Source organism: Hemiscyllium ocellatum, chromosome 12 (assembly GCF_020745735.1).
Source record: "Hemiscyllium ocellatum isolate sHemOce1 chromosome 12, sHemOce1.pat.X.cur, whole genome shotgun sequence".
In the NCBI taxonomy this organism is placed as follows: Eukaryota; Metazoa; Chordata; class Chondrichthyes; order Orectolobiformes; family Hemiscylliidae; genus Hemiscyllium; species Hemiscyllium ocellatum.
This window is the reverse complement of record NC_083412.1, coordinates 69,938,876-69,957,771: the sequence shown is the minus strand read 5'-3', so window position 1 is coordinate 69,957,771 and position 18,896 is coordinate 69,938,876. Positions and strand designations below refer to the sequence as shown.

Genomic DNA, 18,896 nt, shown 5'->3' with positions numbered 1-18,896 from the left:
GCATGCAAGAAGATGTGTGTGTGCGAGAGGATGTATGTGTGAGAGTCTGTGCAACAGGATGTGTATGTGTGGGTGTGAGGGATGGGTATGTGAGATAATTTATTAGTTGATGTGTGTGTGAGAGAGAGTGAGACAGAGTGTATGTGGAATAGGATACATGTGTATGCAAAAATGTGCATGACAGAATGGATGTGTATGTATGAGAGGATGTGTGTGCATGGGAGAGGATGTGTGTCTGTATGTGTACGAGAGAGGGTCTGTGTCTGTCAGAGAGAGCTGCATGAGTTTGTGTGTGTGTGAGAGAGATTATGTGGTGGTGTGAGAGAGGGCATATGTAAGTGTTTGTATGTGTGAGACAGGATGTGTGGATGTGTGTGAGAGTGAGTGACGGTGAAAGAGACAGTGTGTAAGAGAGAGGACGTGTAAGTACGTAGCTGTGTTTGCGTGTTTATATTTGAGAGTATGTATTTGTGTGTGCAAGAGAATGTGTATATGTATGTGAGAGGTTATGTCTGTGCGCAAAAGGAGAAGTGTGTGTGATAGGGGTGTGTGTGTGTGTGTGTGTGTGTGTGTGTGTGTGTGTGTGTGTGTGTGTGTGTGTGTGTGTGTGTGTGTGTGTGTGTGTGTGTGTGTGTGTGTGTGTGTGTGTGTGTGTGTGTGTGTGTGTGAGAGAGGGTATGATTTTTTCTGAAAGAGTTTGTGTTTATTTGATCAGTTTGAGTGAAATACACAGGTATTCAATTCAGCTGAAAAATGTGTTGCTGGAAAAGCTCAGCAGATCAGACAGCACCCAAGGAGCAGGAGAATCGACGTTTCGGGCATAAGCCCTTCTTCATGTTTTATGAAGAAGGGCTTATGCCTGAAACGTCGATTCTCTTGCTCCTTGGATGCTGCCTGATCTGCTGCGCTTTTCCAGCAACACATTTTTCAGCTCTGATCTCCAGCATCTTCAGTCCCACTTTCTCCTAGGTATTCATTTCTGGCCAAGTTTGTTAGACAAGTGTCAGACAGTGATATCCAGTATCAGTGGCAATACAGAGCCCAAAGGTATGAAGGTGTTATTTAAACTTTGAATCATATGATTATAAAAAAAACCCTGTTTAAAACTGATCTCATAGAAATGTCATCATTTTACAGAAGGGCACCCATATGAAAAAAACACGTTTATTTGATTCTTTATAATACTTCTGCTGGGATGTATATTGTGAGGAAGGTAATGTGCTATTGTCATCTCCTAGGCATCCACAAATACCACATTGATGCCTCTGAACATCTTCCTCATCACTGAATCAATCTGATAAGCGTACCAGTCACTGTAATAGGGAACGATCTGTGGGGGGGTTTTCCTGGTCTTTATTACAACCAGTGTATCCGGGCTCCTGTCGAGTAACTGGAGAAGTGATCTCCTGGCATGATGTATTCTTCAAATATAGACTTCAACAGGAAAAGGGGTGAAATGGGCCGTTAGGGTAATGGCTATAGCTGTGATTTCTCCTGCTGTAATTTCATCCAGAACGTTTTAAACATAACGCAGGTGTCTTGGAAAGGTGCGGAATTGGATGGGAAGACCATGAGGGCGAAATTCTACCACAATGTTGTTCTCCACGTTCACTGCAAGATGAGGACCAATCTTGATAGGATTACCAAGATCCAATGTTTTGAGACCTGAAACACAGAAAGTAGAATTGTATTACATTCTAACCCACAACATTGCTGATGTTAATGGACTTGAATGTGGACGACTCTCTACTGTAGACAGCAGATCTCAAAATTTGTCTGCACGTTTTCCAGTCTGTTGTTCTAATGCATGAGTTACAGACATGAAATGTACAGAAGTATCATGCAGCAAACACAGACAAGCTGAGAAATAAGCACATACCTCCAGTATCTCATTAATTTGCTTTCAGCTATTGTATGACAATTTACATTTGCACCCTTTAATCTCATGTGCCATTCTGCATTGAAGAGACAGCCAGACTGCTGACCTGTTCCCAGTGTTCTAATGACTTCACAGTTAACAGTGTCAGATTTTTTCATCTTCCCTGTAAAGAAATAGTTCTGAGGGAGTGAACAGAAATTAGAAACTAACTTTGTGGATTCACAGAGGTTAGAGCATCTGGGAGACCTTCATTATTAATTAGGCAACATTCAATCGGAATTTATTCAGAGTCAAATTAAATGAATCAGTTACTGATCACACAAAGAAAATTTCTACCTACACCGGGTGAACATATTGAACAAAAAAAATCTATATTTCTGCAAGTATCGCTCTGCAGTTCCAAAACAACATAATTTCTTTCCTCAGAAGTAGAGTCTAACCAGAATCAAAATATTAACTGTATTTCTCTCCACAGATGCTGCTGTACCTTGGCTTTCTCCAACGCACTCTGTTTGCAGCATAATGATTAACAGAGACTGGATCAGATATTGACACATGATCCAGTCAGGGAGAGGACAGTAATGGACGAGGAATGGAGTTAGTGGTCTGAAAGTGACAGCAAAACACATGAATGAGACAAATTATTAACTTGAACGAGGAGGGGAAGGAATTCACAAAGTGAGAGAGAGCAGGAATCAGGGCTATGGTTGTGTCACTGTCAGAATTACTCCAGACCAATTGTTAGAACCGCTTTAGTCTGTGTTAGGATATTATAGAAGCCCATGAGAGGACAGAGATGTAGTTACTTCTTAGGACATTGGGGGCGCTGTGAACCTATAGTTTAAAATGATGACCAAAGTAATTTTTAATTCTGGGATTATTGCCATAACAACTAACAAAGCTGATGTTCAAATGAAAGAACATCAGCAAGGTCAATTTTGCCTGCTAAACTAAGTGATTAGATTAAGGTAAACTATGTGATAAAAAGACTAGGAAAAATGTCTCGATCATAGTAATTCTTTGTGTCCATGATACAGAATGTTCCTAATATATGTAAAGCCTTTGTAAAAATGTTTCCAGAATACATAGAACCTTTGTTTGCAAATTATACCATTTTGAAGAAGGCTTTTGTTTGTGAAAGATCACGTTGCATGAATTGAGATTAGAAAATAGTATAACTAATGGAGCTTATCGATAGATTTTCAGAACTTGTACATTTTCTCCAGCGAATCACTCGATCTTTCGTGCTTCGCTGTAACAGCTAAGTTTCTGCTGCTAAATAAACGTACCTGCTTTTTATCAAATAATTGGGTAAGTGTGGTCACTCCTTAAAAGAACACGCTTGGACGAATTCCGTCCTAACAGTCTGACATGTGAGAAATGCTACGAAACACAAACTGAAAAGAGAAATAATTCAGGGACTGTTATTGGGAGGGAGTTTGGAGCACAGACTGGAACCAAAGTGACAGAGGAAGCAGTGAGCAGGAAGCAGTGAGGAAGCTGCCTCAAAGATACTGAACTGTAAAGCTGTTTACTGCATTAACACCAACAAGAAGCAATAACTTCTTTTATCTGAACAGGTCGTTGCAATTTTGCTTAATTCACATCAGTCAGAGATTCACTGTGTTTCTGTGTCTCAAACTTCAGAATTATTTGCGATATTCCCAATGTTCCAAAGAGACTCAGCACCCCCTGGTGGAATTCTGATTCACTAACCTTGGGAAGTTTTCCAGGATCTGTATTTTAGAACTCACTCAGCCAGTGGATTTGAAGCAAGGGAGGTCATAAAATTAAGCTGCTAGCTTGAAACATTGAAGGCGATTGAAGCATGTTCCTTGGTTGTAATCAAATAAGCTTGACATTGGTCCAGATACTTCCATGCCTCAAAAAGGAATTTTTGTGTATAATTGCTGGCTGTAATAATATTGGATTCTTCAATACCATGATATCCATACTCAGTTTCATACATTACAGAAGTTTACATCAGCATTGCTGCATCAGGTAGAATCCCTCAGTGGAAACAAAATTACATCATGTTTAGCAGTCATAGCCATCAATCCAAAAGACCTCAATGGTTTTTGTCATTACTTGGAAATCTCGTCAAAGATTATCTTGACTATAGCTGGTTTTGGTGATGACTTGAAGTATGAAATGATACAAGCAGAATGTTCCTGCATTACAAGTAAATGGATTGAGACTATTCCACACCATTAGGTGTCAGTCAGTGTAATAATTCCATATATTAGCCAGCTATAGTAAATGTGTAATAAATAAATAACAATAAATATTACTTGTGCTTAATTTCTTGTAATACAAGGGATAACAAATATTGTCACACCAGATAAAGAAACTTTACTGGAGGTAAAGCTCACATCCTGGTTATCCATCCAGAAAAAGAGTCCAAGATCTCAATGGTAGATATTTGGAAATCTAATTGAACATCAACTGGAATGCAGCCTTGGACATCAAAGGATTCAGAAAATGAGTCAGCAGCATCAGTCTCTTTAACTCTATACAGCCTTACAGATCTGTTTATTGGCACTGAAAAAACAGAAGACAGAATTAATTTCTTTCTGGATAAAATCTTTCAAGCTATAAAAAAACGCAAATGCCTGCAGTTCTAATGTTAAAAAAGTGAGTGAAATGCTCCTGACAGAATTGATACATCAATACTGCTTATAAAACATTTTTCTATAGTAAGAATGCTTATTTCTGTCCAGACCAATTTCTTTCTTCAAATTATTGTCAAATGTGAAAGAAAGCCGATGTGACATAATCACTCCTTATTTGGTACAAATCAGCAGCATCAGTCTCTTTAACTCTATACAGCCTTACAGATCTGTTTATTGGCACTGAAAAAACAGAAGACAGAATTAATTTCTTTCTGAATAAAATCTTTCAAGCTATAAAAAAATGCAAATGCCTGCAGTTCTAATGTTAAAAAAGTGAGTGAAATGCTCCTGACAGAATTGATACATCAATACTGCTTATAAAACATTTTTCTATAGTAAGAATGCTTATTTCTGTCCAGACCAATTTCTTTCTTCAAATTATTGTCAAATGTGAAAGAAAGCCAATGTGACATAATCACTCCTTATTTGGTACAAATGCTGTAGAGAGACAGAAACCCTTAAGTACAAATTGCAATCTTAAACTTACAAAGCTGGAATTCCTGAAAGGACTCTGAAAGGAGGTACAGCTAGTCATGGGACAGCAACAAAAAAAAATGAAGGGAAACAGATGGAAAGAAACAGAGAAAAAGAAAAAAACTAGTAACAAGGAGTAATGATATACTGAACAGCATTCAACTTCAATAAAATAAAAGTGAAAAACAACCACAGAAAAGTGAAAAGCAAACACTGAACATTTTACTCAGCAATGACGATTTAAACAACCTATTCAGTTCGATTTTACAGATCGAGAGACAGATGATCCCAAGAAGAAAAGTCTGAAAATCTTGCTTGGTAACAAAAGCCTTTGTAGAATTAACTCATCCAGTCTTATAAGTGATCTGAAAAATCCAGAAAAGGTCTGAAATATTCTTGAGAAGCAGCACAAGCTATGAACTGACTTTAGGATTAACAAACTCCAACTCATACCATACAGTGAACAGACTCAAGAGTCCACTGATCAGTTTGTTAAATGATGCAAAGAGAAGTAAATGTGACTTTTCTGAAGAGGAGGAGTTGTTGAGGCCTCCATTGTGTTAGTCACCACCTCCACACTGTTTAAAGCTTGACAAAAGAATCTTTGTTACTGATCCAGATCATTGACACATTACTTCAGGATGGATGCAAGTGTGAAGCCGGAGTGATAGGTCAGCATCAACTGCATGCATTATAGAGTAATAGAGATGTACAGCATGGAAACAGACCCTTCAGTCCAACCCGTCCATGCCGACCAGATATCCCAACCCAATCTAGTCCCACCTGCCAGCACCTGGCCCACATCCCTCTAAACCCTTCCTATTCATATACCTATCCAAATGTCTCTTAAATGTTGCAATTGTACCAGCCTCCACCATATCCTTGAAACAATCAGAATCTGTTATGGATGTAGTTTGTCTCATTTACCCAAAAGTTGTGCAGCTTTTTGCCATATTTGGAAAGCCTGAAGTGCCAAAGGAATGTGGCCAGTCATGTGCATGGAATTAGATGCAAAAGCCAAGCCAGGCCCCAGGACAAATGCAAGTGACCAACAAGGCAGTACAATATCAGAAGGAAGGAAAGTGTTAACAACATACACAAATGAAAACAAAACAAGGAGGTTTACAGTCAATCAAGCAAATGGCATCTGTCTGAAGGTGATCAAGCTTTCCATCTCACCATGTTGATGGTATATTTCATAACAATAATAAGCATAAACTGGCTGTGGTGGAGTCCTGTGGGCAGAGTTTGTCCCATGGTGGTGGAATGGAACATCAAAGGAGGAACAGTAACTTCCCTGAAAAACTGCATTGTGCGTTTGTGAACAGGAAAGTGAGATGACAAGTTTGGCCAATGCATAGACCTGTTCAGATTAGCAAATGATTCAAAATTGTGTCAGTGCTATAAGGAAAAAAGGAAGGACCTTTTTCCTGTGTGTTATAAAGACAGTAAATATAAGTCCCCCACTCAGCACAGCAGGTAAATAAGGCTGTCAGAGATATGATCCCAGACAACTGCTTTGTTTTTTGAAATGTGACTGAGATAAGGCCCTGGAAAGGTATATCTGACAGTAGCTTTGAACAAGAAAATGATGTTCTAAAGGACTGACTGATTGGGCTAAAGGAATATCTTACTTTGTATGACACACAGCCATATCAAGAAAGATGTAAAGAGAGTCTTTGAAGCAATGAACAGGATGGATAGTTTGCTGCTATGGTGATGTGCTTGGAGATGCGTTATGATCTGATTGATGACCTGAGACAGATCCTAGCTCATACTACTTTTTAGAAAACTGTGGCTCTGCTTCAGGGCAGCATGGTGGCTCAGTGGTTAACAACACTGCCTCATAGTGCGCGGGACCCAGGTTTGATTCCCACCTTGGGCAACTGTCTTTGTGGAGTTTGCACATTCTCTCCATGTTTGCATGTGGGTGCTCTGGTTTCTTTTCAAAATCCTAAATTGTCTGCAGTGTTAGGTGCATTAGTCAGGAGTAAATATAGAGTTGGGGAATGGATCTGGGTGGGTTACTCTTTGGAGGGTTGGTGTGGACTTGTTGGGCCAAATGGCCTGTTTCCATACTGTAGGGAATCTAATCTAGTCAAGAGGTATTACATTTTGTTGATCAGTATTCAAGTTGCTGTGAACTGTTGGCATTTGTAGGAACAGCCTGAACCTGTGGAGAATGGGTTCTTACAAAGGTCATTGATGAAGCAACTAAAGGTATAGGGGGTGCCAGGGCATTATGCTGGGAAGGATATCTCGGGGCCGAGATTATTATCTCCAAATACCCTAATGATCTTCTGTTGTAGTAGGTTTAATATCAATTCCTTTAGGATCTATTGGTGTTATACTAAGTCAAGTGCTACTTTGGTGTCAAAGGCAATGATGACACCTCACCTTTGGAATTCAGCACTCTTGACCACATTTGACCCAATGTTATGAGGTTCCAGTGTTCCAGGCAGCATCCAAACTAAGTGTCAGTAAATAAGTCGTTGTTTACTAAGTGCTACTTGATACTGCAGTTGATAATATTTTCAGTAGCGTGTTGCTGATTAGACACTAAATCTATGGGGCAGTAATTGGTTGGATCGGATTTGTCCTGCTTTTTGTGAACAGGACATTCATCGACACGCTTCCACATTATCGGATAGATGCCAGAAATGCAGCTGTACTGGAATATTTTAGCAAGAGGTGCAGCTATTTCTACTGCATAAGTGTTTAGTGTTACTAGAAGTACAATAGTTTCTGGAGGGGTTGTAAAGACAGTTATTGGAGTAATGTGCTTCTCCTGTCAGATGTGGGAGTTCAGGGAGAAGTCAAATATTCCTGACAGTGATGAGTACAGGAAGTGTGTCCACCTGCAGCTCCTCTCAGACCACATGGATTGGGGTGGCAATTGTACTCACTGTAGAGCTGACAGGAGACAAAGCGTTTCGTAGGTAGGAGTTTCAGGGATCTGGCCACACCAAAGGTTCAGCTAGATAGGCGGGTGACCACCAGGAAGGACACCCAGACAGTGTACGAGTCTCCTATGGCTACTACCCTCTCGTACACGGAAACTGTCTTGAATACTGCTGAGGGGTGGATGGCCTGGCAGGGGAAAGGAACAGTAGCAGCCAAATCAATGGCACCTCGACCAGCTCTGTTGTACTACAGGGTGGGTCTAGTAAAGGCAAATGTTAGTAATGGGGACTCTACAGTCAGGGGCACAGATAGGTGTTTCTGTGGCCATGAACAAGACTCGAGGATGGTAGGAGTGTCTGAGCAGGCACAAAGCATTCTGAAAGGGGAGGGTGAGCAGCCAGAGAACTTGGTCCATTTTGGGATTAATGACACAGACAGGAAGGGTGATGAAGACCTGTAAAGGGAATTTGGGAGATAGGCAGGAAGTTGAAAAGTAGGACCCCTAGGGTTGTAATCTCAGGATTATTTCTAAATCCTGAGATTCAGAGAACAGCCAGGGAATTCCTAGAGGCATGGCACTCATCCACAGATTCAATCAATAGGCGCATCGATCTGGACCCAATTTACCAACCACTGCAGCGGACAGCTGGAACTGACAACTGGAAGCGGCAGATTCAAACCACTACAAATGCCGGAGGAAAGATCACAGATGCGATTCACAGGAGGCTCCCAAGCACTGAGGATGTCATCTAGACAGGGGACGAAACATCTGCAACACTAAATTCCCAGCTCGGTGAACAGAACCACAACATTATTTCCTGTGCCATGTGCTAGTGAGGCAAGACATATGAAGATAATATAGGTGTTGCTACCGAGCTGGAATAGGAGGGCTACAGATATTTTGATCAATGGGATCTCTTCCAGGGAGGATGAATCTGTACAAGAAGGTTGGCTGCACCTCATTTGGAGGGTCACCAATATCCTTGTGGGGAGGTTTGGGAGTGCCGCTTGGGACAGTTTATCCACATGTGGTCGGGGCAGAATGGTAGGTCAGCATGTGAAGTGACTGGGGGGAAGGTAGAGCATGAGTCAGGTCGCATCTAATAGGAAGAACAGGCAGGACAGCTAAATGAACACAAATGGACTGGCAGTCTGAAGTGTATCTATTATAATACTGTACAAGGAGAAAAAGGTAAGGGAGATGAGCTTACAGCATGGTTTAGAACACGGAGCAGTGACATTGTAGCCATAACAGAAACTTGGTTGGAAGAAGGACAGTATTGGCAGTTCAATGTTCAAGGGCTTAAGTGTTTTCAAGAGTGATACAGAGGGATGTATAAGAGGTAGAGGAGTTGAATTACTGATTAAGGAGAATGTCACGGGTGACACTGACAGGACATCTTGGAGGGCTCATCTAGTGAGGCAACATGGGTATAATTCAGCAATAAGAATGATGCAATCACTATGATGGGGTTATAATATAGGCCTCCCAACAGCCAGTAGGAGATAGAAAAACAGATACGTACGCAGATCATGGAAGGATGTAAAAACAACAGAGTTATTGTAGTGGGTAGATTCAACTTCCCCAGTAGTGACTGGGTCTCCCATAGTGCCAGACGCTTAGATGGGGCAGAATTTGTGAGCTGCATCCAGGAGACTTTCTTGAAACAATACATAGACAGTCCAATTAGGGAAGGGCCTGTAGGAGACCTTGACTTGGGGAATCAGCCTGACCAGGTGATCAAAGTTTCAATGGGAGAGCATTTAGCAGTGATCATATTTCTGTAACTGTTCAGATAGTTATGGATCAGGATAAGACTTGTCTTCAAGTGGAGGTGCTAAACTGGGGGAAAGGTAATTACAACAGGATTACAGAAAGCAGTCAAATTAGATTGTGGGTGGCTGTTTGAGGATAAGTCCACATCTGACATGCAGGAATCCGAAAAGGTCAGTTGATCAGGACCAGAATGTTTCTATGAGGGTGGAAGATAAGGATGGCAATACTCAGGAACCCTGGATGACAAGAGATATTGAAAGTTTAGTGAAAAAGAAAATATGCATCTCTAAAGATTAAGAAACTGAAACCAGACAAGGCTGTTGATGAATATACAGGAAGCAGGAAACAGCTTAAACAAGGAATTGGGGGACTGAAAGAGACCAGGAAATGTTCTTGGAAAGTAGCATGAAGCAGAATCCCAAACCATTACATAAGGGCAAGTGTGGGCCAAGCACAGACTCATGGTGATGGTGTCAGAGGTGAGTTTGGGTTGGCAGCAGCAGCTTCTATATTCAGTGCAGACTCATACAGGCTGAGGTAGAGGGAATTTGGGTAAAAAATGAGGTCTGCAGATGCTGGAGATCACAGTTGAAAATGTGTTGCTAGTTAAAGCACAGCAGGTTAGGCAGCATCCAAGGAATAGGAAATTCGACGTTTCGGGCATAAGCCCTTCATCAGGAATTTCCTATTAGAAGGAATTTGGGCCCAGTACAAAATCCTGTAGAATCGGCTGCAGCTGCATTGGTGAGGTAGGCCCAAAGCAGTCTCATAGCACCAGCAGCAGAGTCTGGTTTGGGTCAGTGCGGTATCCAGTGACATCGGTAGGCATTTGCATTGTCAAGGCCTAGTAAGGACTCATTGGATGACGACATCAGTGGAGGTGAGATCACACCAAAGAGTGGCAACTTCCATTCCAGCAGCAGTATGGTGAAGGGGACTTGTGCCTGATCACTAGGCCCATGGAGAAAGTGAGGACTGCAGATGCTGCAGATCAGAGTCGAGAGTGTGGTGCTGGAAAGGCACAGCAGGTCAGGCAGCATACGAGGAGCAGGAGAATCAACATTTCCAGCATAAGCCCTTCATCAGGAATGAGGCTTCTGGGCTGGGGAGCTGAGAGATAAATTGGAGGGGGGTGAGATTTTGGGGGAAGGTAGCTGAGGATCCAATAGGTAGATGAAGGTGAGGGAAATGGTTTTGACAAGGAAGCATTTGACAAGGTCCCTCGTTATAGGCTTGTCCAGAAGATTAGATCACGTGGGATCTACAGTAAGTCAATAAGTTGGTTACAAAATTGACTTGGTCATAGAAGACAGTGAATACTTTTAACAAATTAGCAAGTGCAATTGACAAATTTCAGATGTCATATATGTATTTCATATATAATCTATGCTACAGACACGATAATTAAGAAAGATAGACAAGCCAACTGACAGAGATAGGCTAACAGATGGACAGGTGGATGGATGCACATAAGGTCATACAGACAGATTTTCAAATTAGTACAAAACGATAGAAACTAACAGATAGACACAATAATCGCCTAACCTGGAACCGTTTGTATCAAGTATTCAAACCACTGACGCATAGTGGAATCTCCAAACAGATAAACTCTTTTTCGACGAAGACAGTCTGTCATTTTTGCAGGAGTGTCAAAGTGGTAAATATTGCAGGTCATTGACATCCATCGGTCCTTATAATAAAAACCAGATGGTGATACAATGGGCTGTCCTCGGACACATTTTCCAAGAGCTGGAGCTGAAAGTAAAGGGAAAAAGACAGAAAAATTACGATGCACTACACCTTCAGTTATCAATATATTTTCATTCATTTAATCACAGATTCCATGGTAGTAGCAATCCCAGGAGGACGATGAGCTGGTGCTACAGGAAGTACACATGCACAGTGAGAAAACTAATCTGAGTAATATTCTGAACAAGGCTGTGTCAGTGGGTAAATACATCACTTGTTGTCACTGAGCTGTCATGAGAAGGAAGTCCCACTGTTAATGCTTGGTCTGCACTGGGAGAGCTCAGCTCAGCTGGGTGATGGTGAGGCCACTACACAGAATAAATTTGGAAAACGTGATCATGTTCCATTAAATATAGCGTGCTGTGTATACGGCTATCTGTTAGACTGTTTAACTTTCTCCATAAAAGAAAAGAGTAAATAAAATGTGAAAGTAACAGCTCATTCCCACATCCTAACCACTGCCTTCTTTAAATTAGTCCTCAGTCCAAGTTCTTGTCACTGGCAATAGCAAGTACACACTGTAAACATTGCCCCTCCCCCTAGCTCATCCCAGAATCAACCCTCCAACTTGGCACCTGTCCTACCAGTCCATCTTCCTTCCCACCTATCCATTCCACCCTTCCCCTGACCTATCACCAATATCCTCACCTCCATCTACCTCTCACTTCCCCTGCTACCTTGCCCCCAGCCCCATCCCACCCTCCTATTTATCTCTCAGCCCCCTTCCCACACCCCCACCACATTCCTGATGCCCGAAACATTGATTTTTCTGCTCCTCAGATGCTCCCTGACTTGCTGTGATTTTCCAGCACAATACATTTTGATTGTCCCTGTTATTCTTGCTATAGAATATTGAGAATATGAACACTTTCTGGCATATCTCTGCTGATTATGTATTCAGTCCATAACCCTGTAATGCACACACTTCTGCATCAATTTTGAGTAACCCAAGCATATTTTACAGCCAAAGCTGTGTTCTGTAATTCTTGATGTATAAAAGCACTCTTGCACAGGAAAAAGCACCAATGGATTCCAAAGATTCAGTGAATTACTTCACTGTAATTTCTGTCTATTTATTTTGCAGTGTAAGCCTCTTATTTGGGTTCTATCTTTTAGCCCTCTCCCTACCCCATCTTCTGCATAAATACCAACCTTTACCTAGCTATCACGCATTCTGAAGAAGAGTTACTGACTCCAAAGTGTTCATTCTACTTTCTGTCCACAGATTCTGCCAGATCTGCTGAGTTTCTTCAGCAATTTCTGTGTCCACAGTTATTTCTTATCTATATTAATGATTTTGAGGGAAATGAGTATGGCCAGATTTGTGAATGACAAACATATGAAGGCATCTGGTGAGGATGACACAAAAGAGTCTGCAGAGGGGTATAGACAAGTTAAGTGAGTGGACACAAATATGGCAGCTGGAATGTAATGTGAAAAACGTGGTTTGGAACTTTGGCAGGAAGCATAGAGAAGCTGAATATCTTTTTTTATTCATTTGTGGGAACTGAGCATTACTGTCTGTCCAGCATTTATTATTTAAATGGAGAAAGACTGCAGAAAGCTGTAGCACAGATGGATTGGGGGTCTTCATGCATAAATAAGAAAAAGATGGTTTATAATTTCAGCTGGTAATTGGGAAGGCAAATGGAAAGTTGACATTCATACCAAAAGGGAATGACGAAAAAGTCTTGCTCAGTCTATTCGAGACATTCATTAGACCACATCTGGAATACTGTGCACAGTTTTAATTCCCTTATCTAAGGAAAGATATACTGGCACTAGAGGCAGTCAAGAGAAGGTTCATTAGGTCAGCCCAGGGTCTGGGGAAGAAATTGAGAAGGTTGGGTCTATACTCATTGGAGTTTACAAGAGTAAGAAATTACATTATTGAAACATACTTTGGAAATTTAGATTCTTTGGTACCAGAGTAGATATAGAGAGGTTGTTTCCTCTTTTAGAAGAAGCTAGAACTAGAGGATATATTCTCAGAGTTAGGGACTTAGAATACAGGTGACAACTGAGTGAATCTGTCAAATTATTTCCCACAGGAGACATTGTTAATTATAGTAAAGGCTGTGATAGATAAAATTTTATTTGGTTTGGGCATCAAGGGTTACTGGAGGCAGGAAAGTGGAGTTGAGGATTATTAGATCAGTTATGATCTCATCGATTGGCAGAGAAGAGTTGATGGGCAGAATGGCCTACTTCTGGCCTACACTTGACAGTCTTATAGCAGGTTTAATCTTCTGATTGTTGGCTCGATCCTACTGAGATTGCTGTGCGATTGGCCAGAGACCCAGACCTGGGAAGTTTGTCCTATACTTACCCTAGCTTTACACACAGACATTTTAGAGATTTTCACAGCTGGTGTAAAACTTGCTGAGGTGCTATACTGTTATAAATCCATTGGTGATCATACCAGCACCAGTAGCCATGCTTATCACCCTCTTCCTCACCAGACAGTGCTCAGGACCCCTTCCCAAGCCAAGATGGCCCCTCTGAACAATGACAGTGTTACAATGGAACATAGGAACATGAGCAAGCCATTCAACCCCTTGAGTCCTTTCACCTATTCAATGAGATCATGGCTGATCTGTGACCTAATATGACACACCTGACTTTGGCACATGTCCCTTAATACTTTTGCATAACAAAACTTTATCGATCTCAAATTTAAGATTAATAACTAATCCTGCATTGATTGACCTTTGTGGAAGAGAATTCCAAATATCCACTCCTATTTGTATGTTGAAATGCTTCCAAACATCTCTCCTGAATGGTCCTGCCCTAATTCCCACTCTATGCCCCTAGTTCTAGAAGCCCCAGCCTGTGTAAATAGACTATCTTCATTTACCCTGTCTTTTCCTGTTAGTATGTAGAAGACATCAATCAGATCACCCCTCAACCTTCTGAATTCTAGAGAAAATATCTACAGTTTGTGTAATTTTTCCTCAAACATATTCCCTGCCTGTAACATTCCTGTAACCAATGTTAAGACAAAACAGGCTTATGAGAAAAGCTAAGTTCTGGTGGAGAAAGACAGATAAATCCACGATAAGGAACCAAGATGGGAAATTGGTGGGTTCTATGTATTAATTCACAGTCATCTGTTATGATGGCCCACTGCTTGGCTTTGGAGAATGTCATTCCATATGGGCCAGGAGCAAGCAGGTGGCAATAGTTTAGTTTGGAATTACGTGTGGCATGGGCTTGTTGGAGTGAAGTGTCTGTTTCCGTGCTGTGGCTCTATGACTCTCTCAGATTTTATGGAAACTGGAAGGAAGATTTTGAATAAAAGCAGAATCACATCTCTGAGGTTCTATTTGGTGTGATCTAACTTAAATCCCTGGAAACAACTTGAAATAAAGTTGGAATTCAATATCATTTTGTTGAGGCCAGTAATGGAAGGTTGGACAATTTTAACAATTTGCCTCTGGGACCAGTTCATATTTACTCAGGATTACATTCAGTTCTGAAGAAGGGTCACTGGATCTGAAATGTTAACTCTGATTTCTCTCTACAGCTGCTGCCAGACCTGCTGAGATTTGCCAGCAATTTCTGTTTTTGTTTCAGATTTCCAGCATCTGAAGTTCTTTCACTTTTTTCTTCAATGGTATATTGTGTAGTAACCTCGAGGCAATACAACGCTTTCTAGTCCTCACTAACTTTTTCACACATTTATCCTGTGGTTTTGGCTGTTTCAAGCTTTCATTTTACTGCAACTTTTCCAGTCCAGACTGACTGAGTGCAACTTCAGCTGCAACTGTCACAGAAGCTGACTGTCTTGCAGTATCTCTTTTTAACACTGACACACTCTTATAGTGAGAACTCATTTTTTGTCTGAAGACCATTTTCTTCTTTTCAGATCATTTAGACCCTTTTTCCCAATAGTTTATTCAGATTTGAATCCAGGAATCTGTATTCCCAAACACCAGGTTGTATGGGGCAGCACTCTCTGGGCAGCTTGCTACTACTTTGGAAGTGATGAGAGTAAAACTTCTGGCACCAATCTTTCTTTTAATGTTAGTCTGTGATGCTTACCAGTGTTAAGTGATGAAGGGTTAATCATAATAAGGCTTTGCAAAAAGGCCTGAATTTGAGTAACAAGAGGTAGTTTATTACGCACAATAACGGGTTATATTAACTTCAGGTTAACTGCAGCTAACTGGTGAACTCTATTACACAATGTAAAAGACATTGTTGTTTCTGGAAGGATACGACTGTGTTTATGCAACATGTTGAGCTAGTGATTTGCAACTGGCTTGCTGCTCCCCGAGACAATCATTTCTATATCAATGGGAGGAGCTATCCCAAAGGTTCAGAGTTAACCCTTTCAATTCAACTCCCTTATCTGCCAATTCATACTTCCTCTGATATGCCAAGGCTATATTTACAGATGTACAATTAACTTACTTGGTTGAGGTGAAGGCTCTACCATTATGTATCCTGTGCCACTGGGTAATATGCGCTGCTTGAGGTTGATGCGACTGTAGATGTAAATATATTAATGTAACAAGTGAATGTAGACAGGAGATAGCCCAAGAATATGTTTTGCTCTGTTATTTCTCAAACCAATAGTAACAGTTTGAATTTTACAGTTACCACTGACTCGACTAAATTCTATAATTGAGTTGTCAGCCTTTGTTCCTAACCAACATTTCTAGTGTAAATAGCAGTCATCACCCAGAACCAGCTTCACTGGGTGTGTTATTTCATTCACAAACCTGACACCAAGTTCCTGAGCAACTGCTTTTCTCTGAATATCACGGCAAGAAATTCCCAGGAGAGTAGAGGAGATGCTTCAGAGATATTATCGAAGCATGATGTGAAGGGTTTCTCAATGAGCCTAGCTCACTATCACTCAGAATGGAGAACAGGCTTTCAGGGAAGCAATGAGTGATTGGACAGATTTCGATCAGAGAATGCTGAGGCCAAAGTCATGGCGGTGGATGGAGCACACAGCAACCTCTGAGTAACTCAACTATTCAATCCTTCAAACACCAAGATCATAGAGTTTGCAGATCATACGTCAGACTGGTCAGCCATCTTAGAATGTACTGAAACAAAGACAGAAATTGCTGGAAGAGCTCAACAGGTCTGGCTGCATCAGTATTGAGGAAGGGTCCCAGACCGGAAACTCTGATTAACTCTGATTTCCCTCCACAGATGCTGCCTGACTTCATGGAATCCTGACAGTCCGGAAACAGGCCATTCAGCCCAACAAGTCCACATTGACCCTCCTACCCAGACTCATTCTTTCCCTAAGGCCTGATATTTCCCATGGCTAACACTCCTAAGCTACATATCCACATACATTATGGACGGTGGGAGGAAACCAGAACACCGGCTGGAAACCCAAACAGTCACAGCAGTTGCCTGAGGGTGGAATTGAACCCAGGTACCTGGTGCTGTGAGGCAGCAGTGCTCACCACTGATCCACCATGCCACCTGCTGAGCTTTTCTAGCAATTTCTGGTTTTGTTTCTGATCTACAACATTCACAGTTCTTTCAGTTTTATTTAGTAAGTACTGAGGCAGGATGTAACCATGCCATTCTCAATTCTGATGATTTACCCAACAAAGGTTGTGAAATGTCTTCAATCTGAATTTCTGATGGTGCTTCTTCAATAAGATGAGGGAAAACACTGAACAAATGTGGTTCAATTAGACTCATCAGCATGAATAATGAATAATTGACTGTGGCTATTCTACGTCTCTCACTTCTTCAGAATCAGTAACTGCTAGACAACCCATATTGACCCTTGTGTAGTAAAATGTCCCAAGGCCCTTCATCAAGCTATCACCAGAAGAATCTTGGCACCAAGTCACTAAAAGACAATCGGGGAAGTAAACAAAAGTTTAGCAAAATAGGCAGCATCATGAAGTAGGAGGGAAAGGTACCAAGATAGATCGGAAGGAATTCACAAGCTTCAGGGGTGGCACTGTGTCTCAGTGGTTAGCACTGCTGCCTCACAGCACCAGGGACCTGGGTTCAATTCTCACCTCAGGCAACTGTCTGTGTGGAGTTTGCACATTCTCCCAGTATCTGCATGGGTTTCCTCCGGGTGCTCCAGTTTCCTCCCACAGTCCAAAGATGTGCAGGTTAGGTGAATTGGCCATGCTAAATTGCCCGTAGTGTTAGGTGCATTAGTTAGGGATGAATGTAGGGGAATGGGTCTTGGTGGGTTGCTCTTCAGAAGGTTGGTGTGGACTTGTTGGGCCGACGGGTTGTTTCCACATGGTAGTGAATTTAATCTAACCTTCTGGTGTCACAGCTGTAGGCACAGGCCCAACGGATATGAAGGAAATGTAACAGGCTATAATAAAGTCATGGAGTCATACCATATATTGTCACACCTGTATGAAAACAATTGCTAATTTAAACTATTTATCTGTACAGGTATCATTGTGTGTTGGTTCTTCCCAATCCATGACTCCTATGTAAGTGCACAAACAATACAGTGAATCAACAAATCAGCAGGTCCAGGGATCAATGACTCAGATTTGAAAAAACATGAGATCATCAAGGATTACAAGACTGGAGGAAGTGACAGAGCCAGAGAGAGGTGAGGCATCAGAAAGATTTGTACACCAGGACGTTAGCATGAATATTGTGGGAGTTCTGGACTGGATTTTAATTATTCATAATTTTTGGGCATTGCTGAATGGGACAGCAATTATTTCACATTTCTACTTGCCCTCAAGAGAGTGCACTGCACAAGTCCATTTGGTGTAAGTACACACATGATGCTATTATGAAGGGAGTTTTATGCATTTGACCCAGTGACTTTAAGGGAACAACATTTTAGCTCCAAGTCATCATTGTATGTGTGGAAGTTGGAGAGGAATGTGCAGCTGGTGGTGTTACCATGTTTTTGCTGCCCTTGTTCTGCCCCAGGGGAGAGGTGTTTGGTTAGAAAGGGGTGTCAAAAAGTGTTAGTAATTTATTGCAGTGCATCATGGCCAGTGGTAGAGAGTGGGAATGTTGAAGGGGCTGCATAAGATGGCAAGCAAGCATGGTGCTTTGTGGTAGGTGGAGGTTCGTGAGTGTTTCTGGAGTTAGATGGAGAGTGTGAAGAATTGCCCCATATTCATGACTTGTAACTTGTAGATGATGAACTGGTTTTGAGGAGTCAGGAGGTGAGGTACTCACTGAAGCATTGGAGGAACAGTATCTAATTGGTTCATGCAGTACAATTGCTGGTCAATGGTAATGTCCAAAATGTTGAAAGTGAGGCCAATAGTAATGCCTTTGAATGTCAAGGTCAGATAATATAATTGTCTCTTGTTGGAGATGCTCATTGCCTGGGACATGATTGTTATGAATGTTTCTTGCCACTATCAACCTAAGCTTCTGATGATTCACTTTATAGTGAGACATCGATGTCCATCACCAAGAGTGACTTGACAGAAGCACTGATGACCTCACTGGTCAACTC

At 41.5% G+C, this 18,896-nt stretch overlaps 1 protein-coding gene across 1 annotated transcript; it reads right to left on the bottom strand.

Annotated features, from left to right (window-relative positions):
* Positions 1-1,126: 1,126 nt before the first annotated feature.
* LOC132820609 (NXPE family member 3-like) lies at positions 1,127-15,936 on the bottom strand. Its single transcript, XM_060832814.1, has 4 exons — positions 15,872-15,936; positions 11,252-11,461; positions 1,526-1,665; positions 1,127-1,234 (listed from the first exon to the last, which is right to left on the bottom strand). The coding sequence occupies exons 1-4, from the start codon at positions 15,894-15,896 to the stop codon at positions 1,127-1,129; spliced, it is 483 nt and encodes a 160-aa protein (XP_060688797.1). The 5' UTR covers positions 15,897-15,936.
* Positions 15,937-18,896: the final 2,960 nt, after the last annotated feature.